General features: G+C 42.7%; 1 protein-coding gene across 2 annotated transcripts in view; it reads left to right on the top strand.

Moving 5' to 3' along the window:
• The window catches only part of UNC5D (unc-5 netrin receptor D), a 601,240-nt gene that overhangs the window by 504,811 nt on the left and 77,459 nt on the right, over positions 1–18,970 (top strand). For both annotated transcript variants that reach the window (XM_075858460.1, XM_075858459.1), the window contains exon 10: positions 10,687–10,771. In XM_075858460.1, the coding sequence (XP_075714575.1) occupies positions 10,687–10,771 (85 nt within the window). The remainder of the gene's footprint in view (positions 1–10,686; positions 10,772–18,970) is intronic.

The following is an 18,970-nucleotide window of genomic DNA, read 5'->3' as shown; positions in this document are numbered from 1 at the left end:
ATTGTGACTCTAGGGGCATGGCCAGACGTGGCGGAATTGCTCTGGAATTCCGCTGCGGCCAGTCCGCTGCGGAAATCCGCAGCAGACATTTTCTCCATTGGTTTCCACACCTTTTTAGTTAGGTTCGTGCACACGTGGCGGAAAACTCCATAGGCTGCGGTGCGGAATTTGGTGTCCGCAGCATACACTGGCTGTTGCGGACGTGTAGCAGACTTGTTGCCGACTCATTGCGGAATTTCTCCATTGACGTCAATGGAGATTCAAAATTCCGCAATTAAATCCACAGATGTTATGTATGTTGCGTTGCGGATTGGTTTTAAGAAAAGGATATTTCTTAATTCTGACTGGACCTATGTATTTCTAGGTCTATAGCCAGACTGAGATGAAATGTTTTAAAAGACTGAAGGAAGTACTCTTCACCTGAATACGAAATGACTAATCCGCATCAATTTACTGCACATTTTAGGCAAAGCCGCAACAGAATCTGCAACGTAGATTATGTGCGGAATTGATGCGGTCAGTGTCGGCAGAAATACACCACGTCTTGCCATGCCCTAGGACCTCATGCACACAGCTGTATTTCGGATTTGAGTGGAACAGATCTGTAATATGACGACCATTATCTAATACTTTACCTTTGTGTGTCTCCGATTTCCGTATTACTGAGTTCATGAGAATCTGAAAGAAAAAAAATTGTGGCCTGTTCAGATACATGCCGTATTAAAGAGGTAATCTTGTCTAGAAACAATGTTTAAGTAAAACTGACAACTGAGTCTTGAGAGATTTGGGTTATGGTTATTACTCACCTACCACACTCATGCCTAGTTTCATATTGACAATGTAAAAATAAAGACGATTGAGATTTATGATGTTCTTGGAAAGCAGTAATAGCCACATAGAGACCATATACATATAAAAATCCTGCTCTTTTCTCCACTTTCGGATTTCCTTGCTGTCTTGGAGCTGGAACAGCAAACTAAATTATCATATGATTCTTTTGGGGAAAAGGTGGACATTCTCGGTAGTGCTACTCCCAGCTACCTGTGAACATCATTTAACAGATGTTTTAGATTAATTAAAGGAGATGTCCAGAATTGAAAAAAATCTGCTACTTTTTCCCCAGAAACAGCGCCACTCATGTCCATGGACTATGTCTGGTATTGCAGCTCAGCTACATTCACTTGATTGAGCATGAGCTCCAATAATATAATAATGATGCCCTCTGATAACACATTGGGGCCTATTTACTAATACTGTTGTACCATTGATCGATGCACCAGTATTAATTTTCTATGCCGTGTACGTTGTATGCCACACTGCTTGTGAACTGCAACTGGTTTATCTGTCCTATGACGTAGCTCATCACCACTTTTTTGAGCATGGTATTTTCTAGTGACTGATTGACACTGCTTGTAACTTTAAAACCACGCCCGCAAAACACTTTTCAAGTGTTGAAAAAAAAAAAAATTTGGGGTTAAGTAGACACAGCATTCAGTCTAACCAACATGCTGGTGCGATTGCGTTGATAAATATGCCCCATTATATTATATGAGAAAGCACCCATCATTTATAGATGTAATTCTAAAATTGTCATTTCCATGATTATAGTCGACTCTTAGCGTGCATATATTTCCTGGATTGTGTATACAGTCTATTGACATTAAACATAATATCACTTGAGAAAATTGCACGGCTCTCTGCTCACAAGAGCTTTCAATCAATAAAAAAATGATTGATGTAGATGAAGAAGTGAGAGATGACTTGTGCCACCCATTAACACCTCCCATAGAACGCTAGAGGGAAATCATACACATTACTGCTCATCATTAACATTAATTGTGCTTGACATTAACTTACACAAATGTTCTATAAATCAATCAAACAAATTTACTTGTTGTAAAAGCACAATAAAGTTACTGTTCTAGTACTCACACATGGGTTCTCTGCACCGAGAGTCTCTATTGATTATCCGACTTCATTTATAACAGCGCTTTAAATGATGCCACAATTAGTCGTGAGTTATCATAATATTGCTATTACGCAGTTACAAATGGAATAACATTGGATGGTGTTTATTGAACAAATGCCGACTGTAAAAGAACTCACATTAGTGAATGGAATGTGTATTAATTTCTCGAAATGGAGATTTAATGATGTTTTAAGAGCTTTCAGCAATGTTGATTGTACCCAGTACATTCTGGCCGTACACTATTTCCTAGTCTCAGGCAGAAATGTCCAGCTTATTATATTACAGCTGTCTACTGCTATGATAGACTATGTGCTTGGGTAATGTGTAATGCAATAAGTTTAGAGATTGTTGGAAATGTGGCATTAAAAGCAATATACAGTATCGAAACCTATCCTAGTACTATCACTGTGATACTAGTGCTGGTTTACATCACCTCGTACCCCGCTCCTTAACAGGGCCGCCATCAGGAATTTCAGGGCCCCCTACAGCTAAATTTTCTGGGCCCCCCTACCGTGGTACCGCCTGTTAATGGTATTCCGTCCAGCACTATATTATGGTACCCAGGGCCGCCATCAGGGGGGGTATTATGGGTACTGATGTGAGAGGCCCGGCCAAACCTAATTGAAAGGGGGGCCCGGCAACTGCCGCGACTTGCCTTTGGTAGAAAAAAAACAGGCCCCTGCAATGGGGCTTGTTTTTTTCACCAAAAGAATGTCGTGAGCTGCGGGGCCCCCCTTTCAATTAGGTTTGGCCGGGCCTCTCACATCAGTACCCATAATACCCCCCCCCTGATGATGGCCCTGGGTAGCATGGGGGTCGTCAAACACTGCCGCCCGTGCGACCGATCGCGCGCACCCGCAAACTCCCGCGCATGCGCACCCGCCTGGAACTGCGCACCAAATTTTGAGGCAGATTTTGACCTGCCCACACTATCTTGCCGCGTTTTTTGCCCGCGGCGATTGATGACAGCAGACAAAAAACGCAGCGAAAAATGCATTTTCTGCCTCCCATTGATTTCGATGGGAGGTCAGAGGCAGAACCGCGGCAAGAAAGGATGTGCTGCTTTTTCTTTTTTCCGCGACTGGCTCCCATTGATTTCAGATTAAATCAATGGGAGGCGGTTTTGGAAGTTGTTTGGTGCTGATTCTGACGCAGTGTCCGAGTCAATATCAAGGCACAAAAACTCTGTGAACTGGGCCTTATTGTTAGGGCTTATTCAGACGAACGTGTAATACATCCGTGCAACGTGCGTGATTTTCACGCGCCTCGCACGGACCTGTGTTACTCTATGGGGTCGTGCAGACTGTCAGTGATTTTCACGCAGCGTGTGTCCGCTGCGTAAAACTCACGACATGTCCTATATTTGTGCATTGTTCGCGCATCACGCACCCATTGACGTCAATGGGTGCGTGAAAATCACGCCCAGCACTTCCGCAGCCGTATAAACTATGAATGAAAACAGAAAAGCACCACGTGCTACAAACATACAAACAGAGTGTCATAATGATGGCGGCTGCGCGAAAATCACGCAGCCACGCATCATACGCTGCTGACACACGGAGCTGTTATGGACCTTTTGCATGCGCACGCAAAAAGCACACGCTTGTGTAAATCCGGCCTTAGAGTAGGAACACACTAGGCATGAACGCTGCGGATTTTATGCAACACATTTTATTGTGGATAATCCGCAGCGTATTACAGTCGCAGCCGAGTGGATGAGATTAGAACAAATCTCATTCACACGCTGCAAAAATAATGGACCTGCAGTGTGGCTTTTGGCTTTTTAAGCCGCAACATGTCAATGTATTCTGTGGAATCGCTGCTCATCTGTTGCGGTTCTGCCGCAAAAATCACAAATGAGAAAAAAAAGGTACTTTTTTACATTTATAAAAAAGTTTAGACTTGCCCCGGCCGTAGTTTAGGTGACGCGATCCTCTATTCCGGGCTGCGCTAATAATAGAGGATCGCGTCACTTGGACTACGGCCGGGGCAAGTCTAAACTTTTTTATAAATGTAAAAAAGTACCTTTTTTTTCTCATTTGTGATTTTTGCGGCAGAACCACAACAGATGAGCAGCGATTCCACAGAATACATTGACATGTTGCGGCTTAAAAAGCCAAAAGCCACACTGCAGGTCCATTATTTTTGCAGCGTGTGAATGAGATTTGTTCTAATCTCATCCACTCGGCTGCGACTGTAATACGCTGCGGATTATCCACAATAAAACGTGTTGCATAAAATCCGCAGTGTTCATGCCTAGTGTGTTCCTACTCTAAGGCCGGATTTACACGAGCGTGTGCTTTTTGCGTGCGCAAAAACGTGGCGTTCTGCGCATGCAAAAGGTCCATAACAGCTCCGTCTGTCAGCAGCGTATGATGCGCGGCTGCGTGATTTTCGCGCAGCCGCCATCATTATGACACTCTGTTTGTAGCACGTGGTGCTTTTCTGTTTTCATTCATAGTTTATACTGCTGCGGAAGTGCTGGGCGGGATTTTCACGCACCCATTGACTTCAATGGGTGCGTGATGCGCGAACAATGCACAAATATAGGACATGTCGTGAGTTTTACGCAGCGGACACACGGACATACGCTGCGTGAAAATCACTGACAGTCTGAACGGCCCCATAGAGTAACATAGGTCCGTGCGAGGCGCGTGAAAATCACTGACAGTCTGCACGGCCCCATAGAGTAACAGGTCCGTGCGAGGCGCGTGAAAATCACGCACTTTGCACGGACGTATTACACGTTCGTCTGAATAAGCCCTAACAATAAGGCCCAGTTCACACAGTTTTTGGGCCTTGATATTGACTCGGACACTGCGTCAGAATCAGCACCAAACAACTTCCAAAACTGCCTCCCATTGATTTAATCTGAAATCAATGAGAGTAAGTCGCAGAAAAAAGAAAAAGCAGCACGTCCTTTCTTGCCGCGGTTCCGCCTCTGACCTCCCATCAAAATAAATGGGAGGCAGAAAATGCATTTTTCCCTGCGTTTTTTGCCTGCTGTCATCAATCGCCGCAGGCAACAAACGCAGCAAAAAACGCAGCAAGATAGTGTGGGCAGGTCAAAATCTGCCTCAAAATCTGCCTCAAAATTCTTTAAGGAATATTGAGGCAGATTTTTTCGGCCTGCAAAATACTCTGTGTGAACAGGGCCATACTTAAACAGCACTTTGACACACTTTACTCACCATGTCAGAAGAGCTGCTCCCACTCCAGTCCTCTTCAGGCGATGTCTTCGGTCCAGACGTCGTCCTTCACCTCCAGGCTCCAGAAAATGGCGGGGATCGTAGAACTGCCGCCGCGCAAGAACTAGACTCCTCCCCCTCTCCTTACGCAGCTACGCTCTGGAGAAGGAGGCGGAGTCGGACGAGGAGGCGGACGAGGAGGAGGACGAGGAGGCGGAGTCGGAGGCGGAGTCGGACGAGGAGGCGGAGGAGGACAAGGAGGACGAGGAGGCGGAGGAGGACAAGGAGGACAAGGAGGAGGACAAGGAGGAGGCGGAGTCGGAGGCGGGCCAGCAGGTAAGTAACCGTGCGCCGCTGTCCCTGTGTGGCTGTCCTTCCCCGTCGATGTACTTGTGTTGCTCCCTCTCGGCGCAACGCTGGTCGTTCGCACGTGGGCGCGCGCTTGCGATCGTGCGCGCTTGCGGTCGTGCGCGCTCGTACACGCGCAAGCGGTGGTGTTTCGCAGCGCGGCGGCGGTGATGAGAGGGGGGCCCGCAGCTCGGGGGCCCGCAGCAGCTCACGACATTGTTTTGGTGAAAAGAACAGGCCCCATTGCAGGGGCTTGTTTTTTTCTACCAAAAGCAAGTCGCGGCAGTTGCCGGGCCCCCCTTTCAATTAAGTTTGGCCGGGCCCCCTACAGTACTACCCCTAATACCCCCCTGATGGCGGCCCTGCTCCTGAAATAGTAGATCCTGGTGACTGTTTAAACCCCATTTCACACACACCTTTTTTTTTATATTTAGGGCCAAATGCTTGTTTGCACAAAATCCCCATCCTTTCCTAGACTTTCTATGAGAGAAAGTTTAGTGTTAATGTGTATATGGCTTGTCAAAGTGGCCCTGTCTTAATTTTGCAGTTATTTATCAGAACAGAGTATAACTTTCTTGCAGCAATACAAAAGTAGTAACGCCAAATAAATACCGGCTCATCTGAGCACTAACTCTCACAGAAACCCCTGAACTGCAGACGTGCTTTTCTACCAAACCCTGCGACAGATATAAACACTGTAGACCCTTTACATGGGGCTTTCCATCACTTGTCTGCTCTAGTCTGACAGACAGCTTGCAAAACAGATTTCCTATTAAAAGAGGTAACTTTTCTCACTTGCCTAATCAGAGCCTTACCTCTAATCTGTGAGGGTATGGACCCAAGCAGCAGCCTCCCCATGCGACCCGAAACCGCAAAATTTGCAACTAAGCAGGGTTTAGACCGCATGCGGATGTCGCTACGTGGGACCATACCCTGAGAATAAAGGCAAATTTAGGAACACATCCAGCTCTTCCCTAACCCAGGCTTCAGGTCCCTTTCCAGCTCTTAGAAAAGCTGGACAAAGAAAGCACACAACTTTCCTTTAGCTCTAAACTCAGTATTCCTTGAAAACTTGAGACATAAGAAAGCGTTCTGGGGAAATTCTTCCCAGTCACCATCTAACAATATATTATATATTAGCAGCTACTAAAAGGTTAACCTTCACTTTAAAGTGGTGATGTCTGTGAAGTGGGGGAGTCCAGTAAAGGGTAATATTACTCATAGCAAAAAGGGATGTGGCTACCATAGTAGGGGACCCCTCTTCACTGACCTTATAATAATTGCAGGGGCTGCGTCTACAGTGTCCTTAAAGAGGCTCTGTCACCACATTATAAGTGCCCTATCTCCTACATAATGAGATTGGCGCTATAATGTAGGGGGCAGCAGCTTTTTATTTAGAAAAACAATCTATTTTTACCACGTTAGGAGCAATTTTAGTTTTATGCTAATTAATTTCTTAATGCCCAAGTGGGCATGTTTTTACTACATGGCCAAGTGGGCGTTGTGGAGAGAAGTTTATGATGCTGACCAATTAATGACCAATCAGCGTCATACACTTCTCTCCATTCATTTAGTCAGCGCATAGTGACACTGCGTTGTTCACTATGTGCCATCTTATACTGACATATTAACGTTACTGAAGTGTTTAGACAGTGAATAGACATTCCTTCCAGATAGGACGGGATGTCTATTCACAATCCCGACACTTCGTTAACGTTTGTTTGGTACTTACAGCAGAGCAAGCGTAATCTCGTGAGATCACGCTGTAAATGACAGGTTACAGAGAGATTACTCTTGCTCTGCTGTAAGTATCAAACAAACGTTAACGAAGTGCAGGGATTGTGAATAGACATCCCGTCCTGGCTGGAAGGAATGTCTATTCACTGTCTAAACACTTCAGTAACGTTAATATGTAAGTATAAGGCTGGATTCACATTTTGCGCGCGCAAAAGTTACATAACAGCTCCGTGAGTCAGCAGTGTATGATGCGAGTCTGCGTGATTTTCGCGCAGCCACCATCATTATGACACTCTATTTGTATGTTTGTAAACAGAAAAACATGTGGTGCTTTTCTGTTTTCATTCATAGTTTGTACTGCTGTTGCGTGAATCACGCGTGTCATACGGAAGCGCTTCCGTGTGCTGCGCGTGATTTTCACGCACCCATTGACTTCAATGGGTGTGTGATGCGCGAAAAACGGACAAATATAGGACATGTCGTGAGTTTTACACACAGACTGTCTGAACGGCCCCATTGACTAACATAAGTCCGTGTGCTTTGCACGGACGTTTATCACGTTCGTCTGAATAAGTCCTAAGACAGCACATACTGATCTAGCAGGATCCCTATGCGCTAACTAAATGAATGGGCAGATTTTTTGCGTTTCTCGTCCACGACCACTGAGCGTCGCGGGCAAAAAACTCAGCAGAAAACACTTTCTATGCCTCCCATTTATGTCAATGGGTGGTCAAAGACGGAAACGTCTGACGAAAAAGCATGCCGTTTTTTATTCCCACGCTTGCGGGAGAAAAAACGCCTTCACTTCCCATTGAAATCAATTGGACGCAAATTCATACATTTTTTGGCATGGTTTCCGCATCAGAAACAGCGCCAAAAAACTCTGTGTGAACTAGGTCTTAACTGGTTTTACACCTTGCCTACAAATCTCTTTGCTTTGTGGGAACTTTACAAAACATATTAGATGATTACATGAATCAACAAGTGGGCATGGTTGGACAAAATCAGTCCGAAAATAGACAATGGAAAGAAGTGCAATTTACAGTTCCTGCCGTTTTCCTGCCAGCAAGCTTAACATGATATAATACAATTTGGCGATCTGCATCCAATTTGCAGCCATAGGCCTCTTTCACACGGCAGTATTTTGGTCAGTATTTTGCATCAGCATTTGTAAGCCAAAACCAGTAGTGGGTCCAAAACACAGAAGAGGTACAAATCTTTCCATTATACTTTTTCTCTGCGGACTGTAGGTTCTACTCCTGGTTTTGGCTTCCAAATACTGATGCAAAATACTGACCAGAATACTGGCGTGTGAAAAAGGCCTAATACGGAGCTAATGTTACTCTGTAAGGGCATGACCACACATGGCGGAATTCCTCCGCAACTGTCCGCATCAATGCCGCACCTAATCCGGGTTGCGGATTACGGCTACGGATCTGCACAAAATGTGCAGAAAATTGATGCGGACTAGCTGCTGCGGACTGCGGGAAAAGTGCTTCCCTTCTCCCTATCAGTGCAGGATAGAGAGAAGGGACAGCACTTTCCCTAGTGAAAGTAAAAGAAATTCATACTTACCGGCCGTTGTCTTGATGACGCGTCCCTCCTTCGGCATCCAGCCCGACCTCCCTGGATGACGCGCCAGTCCATGTGACCGCTGCAGCCTGTGCTTGGCCTGTGATTGGCTGCAGCCGTCACTTACACTGAAACGTCATCCTGGGAGGCCGGACTGGAGACAGAAACAGGGAGTTCTCGGTAAGTACGAACTTCATTTTTTTTTACAGATACATGTATATTGGGATCGGTAGTCACTGTCCCGGGTGCAGAAACAGTTACTGCCGATCGCGTAACTCTTTCAGCACCCTGGACAGTGACTATTTACAGACGTCTCCTAGCAACGCTCCCGTCATTACGGGAGCCCCATTGACTTTCAGTCTGGCTGTAGACCTAGAAATACATAGGTCCAGCCAGAATGAAGAAATGTCAAGTAAAAAAAGCAAGACGCATCCGCAGCACACATGACATGTGCATGACAGCTGCGGACTTCATTGCGGAACTTTGAATCTCCATTGAAGTCAATGGAGAAATTCCGCCATGAGTCCGCCACTGCTCCGCAACAGACAGAGCATGCTGCGGACACCAAATTCCGCTCCGCAGCCTATGCTCCGCAGCGGAATTGTACGCATCGTGTAAACGAACACTGCTAAATTAAAGTGAAAGTCAATGTAGAAACGGCTCCGCTGCGGATTAACGCTGCGGAGTGTCCGCAGCGGAATTTAAGTGCAATTCCGCCATGTGTGAACCCGCCCTTAGTCTATTTACATGGGCGTAGAAAATACACACATATTTTAAGAACACGGCATGCACTACTTTCATTCATTTTGTGAATGAGAAATACCCTATTGAAGTCTATGGAGTGTGATTAAAATACAGATCCATCTGTATACGATCCGTATGTGATTCATATTGCATCAGGATGTCATCAGTATTTCATCCATATTGGATCGGTTTTTCAAAGGGACCGTCTTATGTCATTCACTGACTCAGTGGAATACTAATGAAATACTCATGACAAACTGATGCAAAATCATCCATAATACGTCCGTTTTACGAATGTTTACTGATACGCTTGTGTGAAGGACGCCAATAGGCTGCTGTAATCAAAAATAGATATTGGGATGCACTCCTCAATCAATTGGCGTGGTGCTAGTAAGGTAGGGACGAGAATCCCACAATATTGGAAATATATAACCCCAGCACACACAGAGGTACGCAAAAGATCCAGATGCAAACAAATTTAAGTTTTATTGCAACAAAAGATGGTAAAGTTGAGGTGGAAAGCGACTTGGTAAAGATGTTTCGGCCGAACCTCGGCCTTTGTCACGGTCGCTGTAAGACGATATCACTGGTATGGGTTGTCCGCCGGATATTCCCTGTGTCCGGCGGACAACCCATACCAGTGATATCGTCTTACAGCGACCGTGACAAAGGCCGAGGTTCGGCCGAAACGTCTTTACCAAGTCGCTTTCCACCTCAACTTTACCATCTTTTGTTGCAATAAAACTTAAATTTGTTTGCATCTGGATCTTTTGCGTACCTCTGTGAGTGCTGGGGTTATATATTTCCAATAGGCTGCTGTAAACAGTCAATAGCTTGCCACATGGAATTTAGGATAACCAAGGGCTATTTGGGATTACTGTTTATGGAAATTAATTTTCTCTAAATTAACTTATATAATAATGTATTATGCAAATTAATGTAACTTTTTAAATATGAATTATGGATTTATAAATTATATTGTATTTTCGAGAAAGGGTGTTTTTGCTTTGTGTATGTATCGTGTGTCCTGTCATTTACTATGTAGGGAGATGAAGTGTATTGATGTCTGTTCTAGTCAGGCATTCTCTCCCTGATTTTATCTCTAAGCTCTGTCTCCTTATTTTCCAGGGGTGAGCCTGTTGATCCCGCATGAGGCGATTGCAGAAGACAACTCATGGGAAATCTATCTGTCAGTCAATCAAGGGGAACCAAGGTAAGGAGAATGATGGGCATGTGTTAATGGAAACAAACAGAACAGTCTGAAATGAGAAAAGTGTTCTTTGTTTCAGGTCAGTGATACAGAATGATTGGAGTGGGAGCCTCGAATGGCTCTAGTTGGATCTCATGACAAGCCCTCTAGATAGAGTATAAGTGATTATTTTTTTTTATATAGTTTAGATTCAGCGATAACCAAAACTACATATCCAGAAAAAATGTTCATGAGATGCAAGATGTTATTCCTTCTTTCAGCTTATTATTGCATAATGGCAATTAACAGGGGTGTAAGTATATCACCAATCAACCAAGCTATGCTATAAGGAATGATATGTGTATTATACAGGTTTTGCTTTTGATGAACGAAGAGAAGAGAAGGGATAAAAGGACAATATCCATGACCTGATAAGCAATTAGGTCACCAGCACTTTCCCATCTTTCCTGCTTTATTATTTAATGACCTTTCTTCACTTTATATTAGTATCATGTAAAAAGGAACATACGAGCTATTGTCTTTATATACCAAAATCAGGGGAAAAAAAACCTCACAATTTTATGTTCATGTTTCTGGATTGGATCTTGATTTGGGACCATGTGGTAATTCTGCAAGACAGTAACATTGAGAAGTTCCTAGCCTAGGAATTTTATCCAGGAGCTCCACTTTTAGGGTACGGCCAGATGTGGCGGAGTTTTTCCACTGCAAATGTTGGTGCAGATTTGGGGCAATTACGCAACAAATCTGCCCCAACATTTGCATATTTGACAGGTAATTCGGACGTTGCAGAAAAGACAGAGGACTTGCCACAGATTTCAGTTTTTGCATTGCAAAGGCTGAAATCCGCAGTGAAATTCCGCTTCTTCTCCGCAACAGACAGTGCATGCTGTGGAGGGAAAATTCCGCACCGCAGCCTATGGTCCACAGCAGAGTTTTCTGCAACGTCTGAACTAACTTACCTAAAAATGTATTGAAACAACTGTAAAAAAAGGTCCGCTGGAGAATTCCACTGCGGACTGTCCGCAGCGGAATTCTGAAGCAATTGCGCCATGTCCGGCCGTGCCCTTACAGTTACTGCTATGAGAATTGCAATAACAAAAAGAAAGTCTTCTCACTATCCTGACATCAATCCGACAAATTGACTTTGGAAGAGCCTTTGATGTTGTGTTAAACAAAGTGGCCACTGGCTCCAAATGTCAAAATGGAGGACAGATCCAACACTGCTTTGGCTAAAACTTCAATACTCTATGGACCCATATTGTCTTGTAGTGCATTTTACTGGGTCAATATGCATTGAAGCTTCAGCCAAACGAACTGGTGCTGAATCTATCCTCCTATTGTATGTGAGAAGTGTGGAGAGAGCAGCTCTTTAGGCAAGAGAAAACCACGTCCATACCAGTCATTATTGGGTTCAACGTCTGGGGGAGGCTTGTACTGTACCTACTCAAGGACCAGTCATGGAGCATTAAAGTGCAAATTTGTCACCTACATAGCCAACTTAATAGATTGATTCCATACAGTAGTGTCATTCAGTAATTTGTACCAATATCGTAGTATCAAATAGTACAAGCTACTCCCCAACAAGTTCTATTTTCTCCCAATCGCAATTATCCACCGATAAACCGTAGAAGAGATATAATATATATATATATGTGTCTGTGTGCGTGTGTGTGTGACTGTCTACTCCATCCACCTTGGTAAAACTTCACCGATTAGCCCTGAATTGTCAATTGTCATGTGAACGCCACAATTATTAATGGCAACCTGTAACCAGGAAATCCGTAAGACTTACTATCGTTGAACAATTGGGTGCAGTTGTGCCCAATAAACAGTCTACAAAATGTCATGGACATGAGGAAGGAGATTGTAGGTGTTAGGTGTTCCTTTGGTGTTTATTTTTAGTTTATAAATAGATTATCTTTGTAACTTTTGGAGCAGTCAGCCATGCTCTATTATATGACTTTATTGCCCTTGTATTCAAAGTTCAAATTGACAGTCAAAAAAAGCCATTGCCTTGCTGTAGATCTTCTGATAAATCCCATTACAATGTGTAAAAGACGTTACGTCTCCTGTAAACAGCATTCTACAATTTGCCAGCAAATTCACACGGGACAGACTGATCACAGCTTCACAATTTAACAAAGACAGAAAATGCAGCAGCCAGCCCTCGCTTTCCTCTAAAGGAAAGTTTACAATGCACCTCCTACAGTAGGTCAACTAGATACAATGGATTAAATACAATCCAGAAGGGTAGGCAGGTTGTATCTACAAACACCAGAACACATAATGTATATGTGTGTATGGCCGTCAGTTTATAGGTTTATTGATGGCATAATATATATTCCATACGTTTTGACAGCATTTGAATAATGTGATGCATAATTCTTGCATTAAATGACTGGTATTGTAGTTCCTAGGTTGGCAGAGACAATGTATTATTTTGAGAGAAGAAACTTTATGCCCAGTGGATGCAGCACAGTAATGCTGGATGAGTCAAGACTCACACTTTAGTGAAGGCACAGATGCAGAAGTCATATACTGATCCATGTAAGCTTACATTCAACCAGTGGCTATTGATAAAGCTGTCACATGCATATATCGCATTACTTCCAGCAGTATGGACGATCATCCTAGACAAATCACATACACCTCACGCGTTCCCTTGCAGCACAAAAATGTAGGATTAAGAAAGCAGCGCAAACCCATTGGAGAGTCCAAAAAAGTAAAGATCCTGCATTGATTTATATTGACTATATGGTCAGTAATGTACAATCTTATTTTACATTACTAAATTTATAATATATCTAAATTTATCTTTTTTCTTTTGTTTGCAGTTTTTACGAATTTTCTTAGTTATTGCACACCTGTGCAATGCAGATAAAATATGTTGCTACTTGGAAACCATCAACAAGCAGGCTAACTGCTGTTGATGTATCTCAATATGGCTTTATCTCTATTCAGCATTTGAAAGGGTACCTGTCAGTGACTTTATTCTGAATTGTCACTACCCCCCAACTGCTGATGATTGACAGCTTTCTCCCTATAAGGGTATGTTCACACGCACTGTTTTCAGACGTAATTCGGGCGTTTTACGCCTCGAATTACGCCTGAAAAAATGGCTCCTTTACGCCTACAAACATCTGCCCATTGCTTTCAATGGGTTTTACGGTGTTCTGTTCCCACGAGGTGTTATTTTACGTGTCGCTGTCAAAATACGGCGCGTAAAAAGACGCATGCGAAAAAGAAGTGCATGTCACTTCTTGGGACGTTTTTGGAGCCGTTTTTCATTGACTCCATTGAAAAACAGCTCCAATAACTTCCGTAAAATACGCCACGAAAAACAGCTCCATATTTTCAGACGTATTTTGCTAAGCGGTGTGAACATACCCTTACTGTGTATAGAAATAAAGCTACAAAAATCTTCAGCGTCTGGAAGGGGGCAGCGGCAGCTGATGAATAAACGGGACTCTTTCCTCTTAGCACGATGCGAGCACTGAAACTTTCTAAATATAAGTTTACAAAAATCACTAAACTATCAGACATGAGTGACAGACTGCTGAAATCCCCGTGTCTGTAACTATTTTATGTTGCAGTCATTGATAGGTTCCCTTTAAGAGTATGTGCACATGGCTTATTTTCAGACGTTTTTCGGTCCGTAAACGGCCGCAAAATGGCCGAAAAATCAGAAGCAATGGGCAGATGAGAGCAATGGGCAGATTTTGGAGGCTTTCTGCTTTTTTAAAAACAGTCGCATAAAAAATTTCACGCAAAAAAGAAGTACATGTCACTTCTTCAGCCATTTTTGGTGCCATTTTTCATTGACTATAGATAAAAAGCTAAAAAAAACGGCCATAAAAAACACGAGTTGCTTAAAAAACGGCTGAAAATCAGGAGCTCTTTTCCCTTGAAAACAGCTCTGCATTTTCAGACGTTTTTTAGTAAGTGTGTGAACATACCCTAACACAATACTTTTTTAACACAGTGGGACTGATGGGTTCAGTGTCGGTAGGTCCTGCGTTTCTGTGACACACAGGATCCACCTTTAGTCGATCATATCTAAGTTATGGACTTAGATGTGATCATTAACAGCTCGATCCTCCGTGTCAGAGACACGCAGGACCCGCTATCACTGAACCTGTCAGTCCCGTGGACCTAATGGATTCAGGTCTTAGCGCAGGATACAGCTGCTCTGTATACAGGATACAAAGCAGCTGTATCTCAAAAAGTAAAAATAATTTGTAATAAAAAGTATTTTGAAAGTTGCACCAATCACACTGATAGACATTTTTATTTAAAAAAAAACTGGCAGGATGAAGTGGGTGTAAAGGTAGAATTAAGTCAGCCAGACTATCAGAACAGTGCATAACGTCAACGGCACAATCCATAATTAGAATAATACAAAAAAAATGGTAAAATCCATTGGTAGATGCTAATCTGCTTGCTGTCAATTTGGCAGAATATGCATTATGCAATACAAATTTGCTATAAATAAGTAAACCTAGCATAAAGGTTAATGTAAGAAAAATTTGGAAATGGAAAAAATAATAATAATAAGTTTTAGTTTGTTGATTTTCACTGATGTTACTGATAGGTGGAGATTAATTTCACATTTTTCTACAATTTCCTAAAAAGTATTATAACAGTCGTGATCTTAGATGAGAGAGAGAGAGAGAGTGAGAGAAAAAAAGTGTGAATGAGAGAGAGAAAGAAAGAAAGAAAGAAAGAAAGAAGAAAGAAAGAAAGAAAGAAAGAAAGAAAGAAAGAAAGAAAGAAAGAAAGAAAGAAAAAGAGAGAGAGAGAAAGAAAGAAAGAAAGAAAGAAAGAAAGAAAGAAAGAAAGAAAGAAAGAAAGAAAGAAAGAAAGAAAGAAAGAAAGAAAGAAAGAAAGAAAAAGAAAGAGAGAGCTCTGGGGATAGAAGGTAGGGCAGTTTGGAGCAACAGTGACGCCCTCACTGCTTCAAAAAGCTCATTTGAATTTGAAAAATAAAGTTATTATCGCTGCAGTGGAGCCACAAAATAAAACTGCATTATATTCAGGTGATTCTACACTATAAGGCCCCATGCACACAAACATATTTTTTTCCTTCCGTAAATACTGTCATAAATACGGGTCCTTGGTCACACGTATTCGACCCGTATTGCACCAGTATTTACGGACCCGTGCCCGTAAATACGGGTCCGGTGTCACCAGTATTCCACCCGTATTTACGGACACGTGTTCGCTGCAAAATTACACTGCACTAATCGGCAGCCCTTCTCTCTATCAGTGCAGGATAGAGAGAATGGACAGCCCTTTCCGTAGTCAAAGTAAAAGAAATTCATACTTACCCGGCCGTTGTCTTGGTGACGAGTCCCTCTCTTGACATCCAGCCCGACCTCCCTGGATGACGCGGCAGTCCATGTGATCGCTGCAGCCTGTGATTGGCTGCAGCGGTCACATGGGCTGAAACGTCATCCCAGGAGGCCGGACTGGAGGAAGAAGCAGGGAGTTCTGGGTAAGTATGAACTTCTTTTTTTTTTTACAGGTTGATCTATATTGTGATCGGTAGCCACTGTCCAGGGTGCTGAAACAGTTACTGCCGATCGTTTAACTCTTTCAGCACACTGGACAGTGACTATCCACTGACATCGCCTAGCAACGCTCCCGTAATTACGGGTGCACACACACGTAGTCACCCGCAATTATGGGAGCCCCATAGACTTCTATGGGCATGCCCGTGCCGTAATTACGGCCTAAAATAGGACATGTTCTATATTTTTCAACGGCCCGGGCACCTTCCCGTAAGCATACGGGGAGGTACCCGTGGCCAATAGAAGTCTAAGGGCCCGTAATTACAGGTCGTTTTTACGTTCGTGTACATGGGGGCTAATACTGTTCTGCTGGTTTGATAGGTCAATTTCTGGTGACAGGCTCCCTTTAAGGTCAAAGGTCCCATAGAAGTTACACTTTAATGGAAGTGAGAAATGGTACCATTACTGCATAGGATTTTCTGTTTTTTAATAGGTGTGTTGGTTGGTGTGTAATATTAATTTACCGATATAAATCTAGTGATTTACATCTATATTCTTGCATAGATGTGATATTCATTATTGCTGGTATGGTAGAGATCTTACGTGTACTTTTTCAGGCCAATTTATTATCTAAAGCTGTTTTTTTAAATAAATAAGCCAACATCACAGCACCAGCAGTGCACAACATTCACTTTTAATAAGAGCTTCTGTGTTTGTCATAAATGATTTGCTGTTGGTTATTTTCCTTATCCATGTGTTCTTAACATCTGAGAAGTTCATATTAACTGTTCGAAAGCTTTGGTTAGCTCCAAATGAGATGAGCTTCCTGGTATCTCATTTTCAGACAGAATCAACAACAACATGTCTGCAAAGATGAAAGACCTTGACTTCAACACCTTATCAGCCCTGCATATTTGGTCCCTTCGAGTCCATTCGCCTCTTTATTAAATAAAGACAGGCCTTCACACTGTTTCCATCTGGACCACTTCCAACAAGGCCGTAAAAGGACACAATGTTTCCTTATTTTCTAAGAAGCGGTCTAAAATAAGAACGCTCCTTTTATCAGTGTCTGGTATATAGATTAACTGAATTACGCCCCTAGTTGGTATTAGCCTGGAGTGAGAAGATATTATTTTTAATATCTAGCATCTAACAGTCGTATCTGTAAAAAAACAGGCAGGAAACACAGGGAGTTGGGGTAAAATACAATATCTACAAACCAAAGAGAATAGAAAAGTGAAACAATGATGAACATGGCTTTTCTGTCAATCAAAAACATGAATATTGAATTTGGAAGAAATTATTTTTAATGAAATAATTAAAATAAAAAAAGGTAAATTAACAAAACATTCCCCTAATGCCTTTACGGACTATCCTTTGTGGAGAACGACACCCCGACCCATCAATTATTGTATATTCAAGCACAGCATTGTACTTACGAGTGTGGCATAGCCCGATACTAAAGCTCTGTCCATTCCAATATTTGTGGCTAAGAAGGGTCCAGCGTCAGTGCCAGACCACACATGCAGGTACGCGCTATGCCTGGATGAACAATAAAGATGCTATGTAGCTTTCTGGAGGCCCCTTCCTACTTCAGATCATGGGCGTCCCAGGAGTAAGAGCCGCACCAATCATTATACATTGATGGCCTATCCTAAGGTTTAGACCATCAATGAAAAGTTCTGGACATCTCTTTAATTATTTTTTGCTTGAATAGTCACAAAGTTGCAATATCCGACTTGGAACAGACATATGTAGGCTAAATTAATTTGCTTTCTATCTATTATAATAGAGCTGTAAGGCCCTGTTCACACAGCAAAAACCACGACAAAAAACGTCCGAAATGGCTTCCCATTGATTTCAATGGGAGGTGGAGGCAACATGCCCTATCTTGAGGCGTTTTCCGTCTCAAAACCCTATTGAAAACAATGGGAGATGGAAAGAAACGTTACGAACGGTCGCGGTGTTTTTTTTACATGTTTTTTGTGTGGTTTATGGCGAAAACTGCCCGCTTTGCCTGTTGAACAAAGATGTAAAAAAACACCTCAAAAAATGCCTGTGGTTCAAAACCACTTAAAAAAATACCGGAGCTGATTTTTCCAAGCAGAAGTTTCTGCCTGGAAAAAAACTCTGTGTGAACAGGGCATAAGACATAGGTTTGCACCTTTTTCATATCTATATTCATACAGCCTTTATTATTGCCAGATAACACAGCCACTTGCCACTTAACTAAGGTCTGTATGGCCATTTAACAAATTATAGGTAAATAAGGAAAAGCCAGACAGCACTCCTAGAGTATTAAGGCATATAACTTCTCAAAGTATTTTTGCACTCACAGAAGTATGTCAGCACGAGTAACTGAGGAAATATTCTGTGTGTGAGGCCGCCCCTCAGTTACATAAACTGACATAACTCAATCCAATGTAAAATATACTGATGCCTATATGTGGGCAGAGTGGCCTTTCCACCATATCAGGCACCAGGGTCCGGAATCGACGGCTACCCCTGCACCCTATAGCAGTGCTACTGATTTTAGGACATTTTCTTTACAAAATGTATTCCCAACTATTGATATCCTAATCCTTAACTGAATAGAGCAGAAAGTTATATGGCTGTAAATTATCATACATACATTTAACCACCAAATCCATAAACTTTACTCACCTGGCATCTAGTAATAAGGGCTAACATA

This window comes from Rhinoderma darwinii, chromosome 3 (assembly GCF_050947455.1).
Source record: "Rhinoderma darwinii isolate aRhiDar2 chromosome 3, aRhiDar2.hap1, whole genome shotgun sequence".
Lineage (NCBI taxonomy): Eukaryota > Metazoa > Chordata > Amphibia > Anura > Rhinodermatidae > Rhinoderma > Rhinoderma darwinii.
This window is presented reverse-complemented; position numbering and strand designations above follow the sequence as displayed.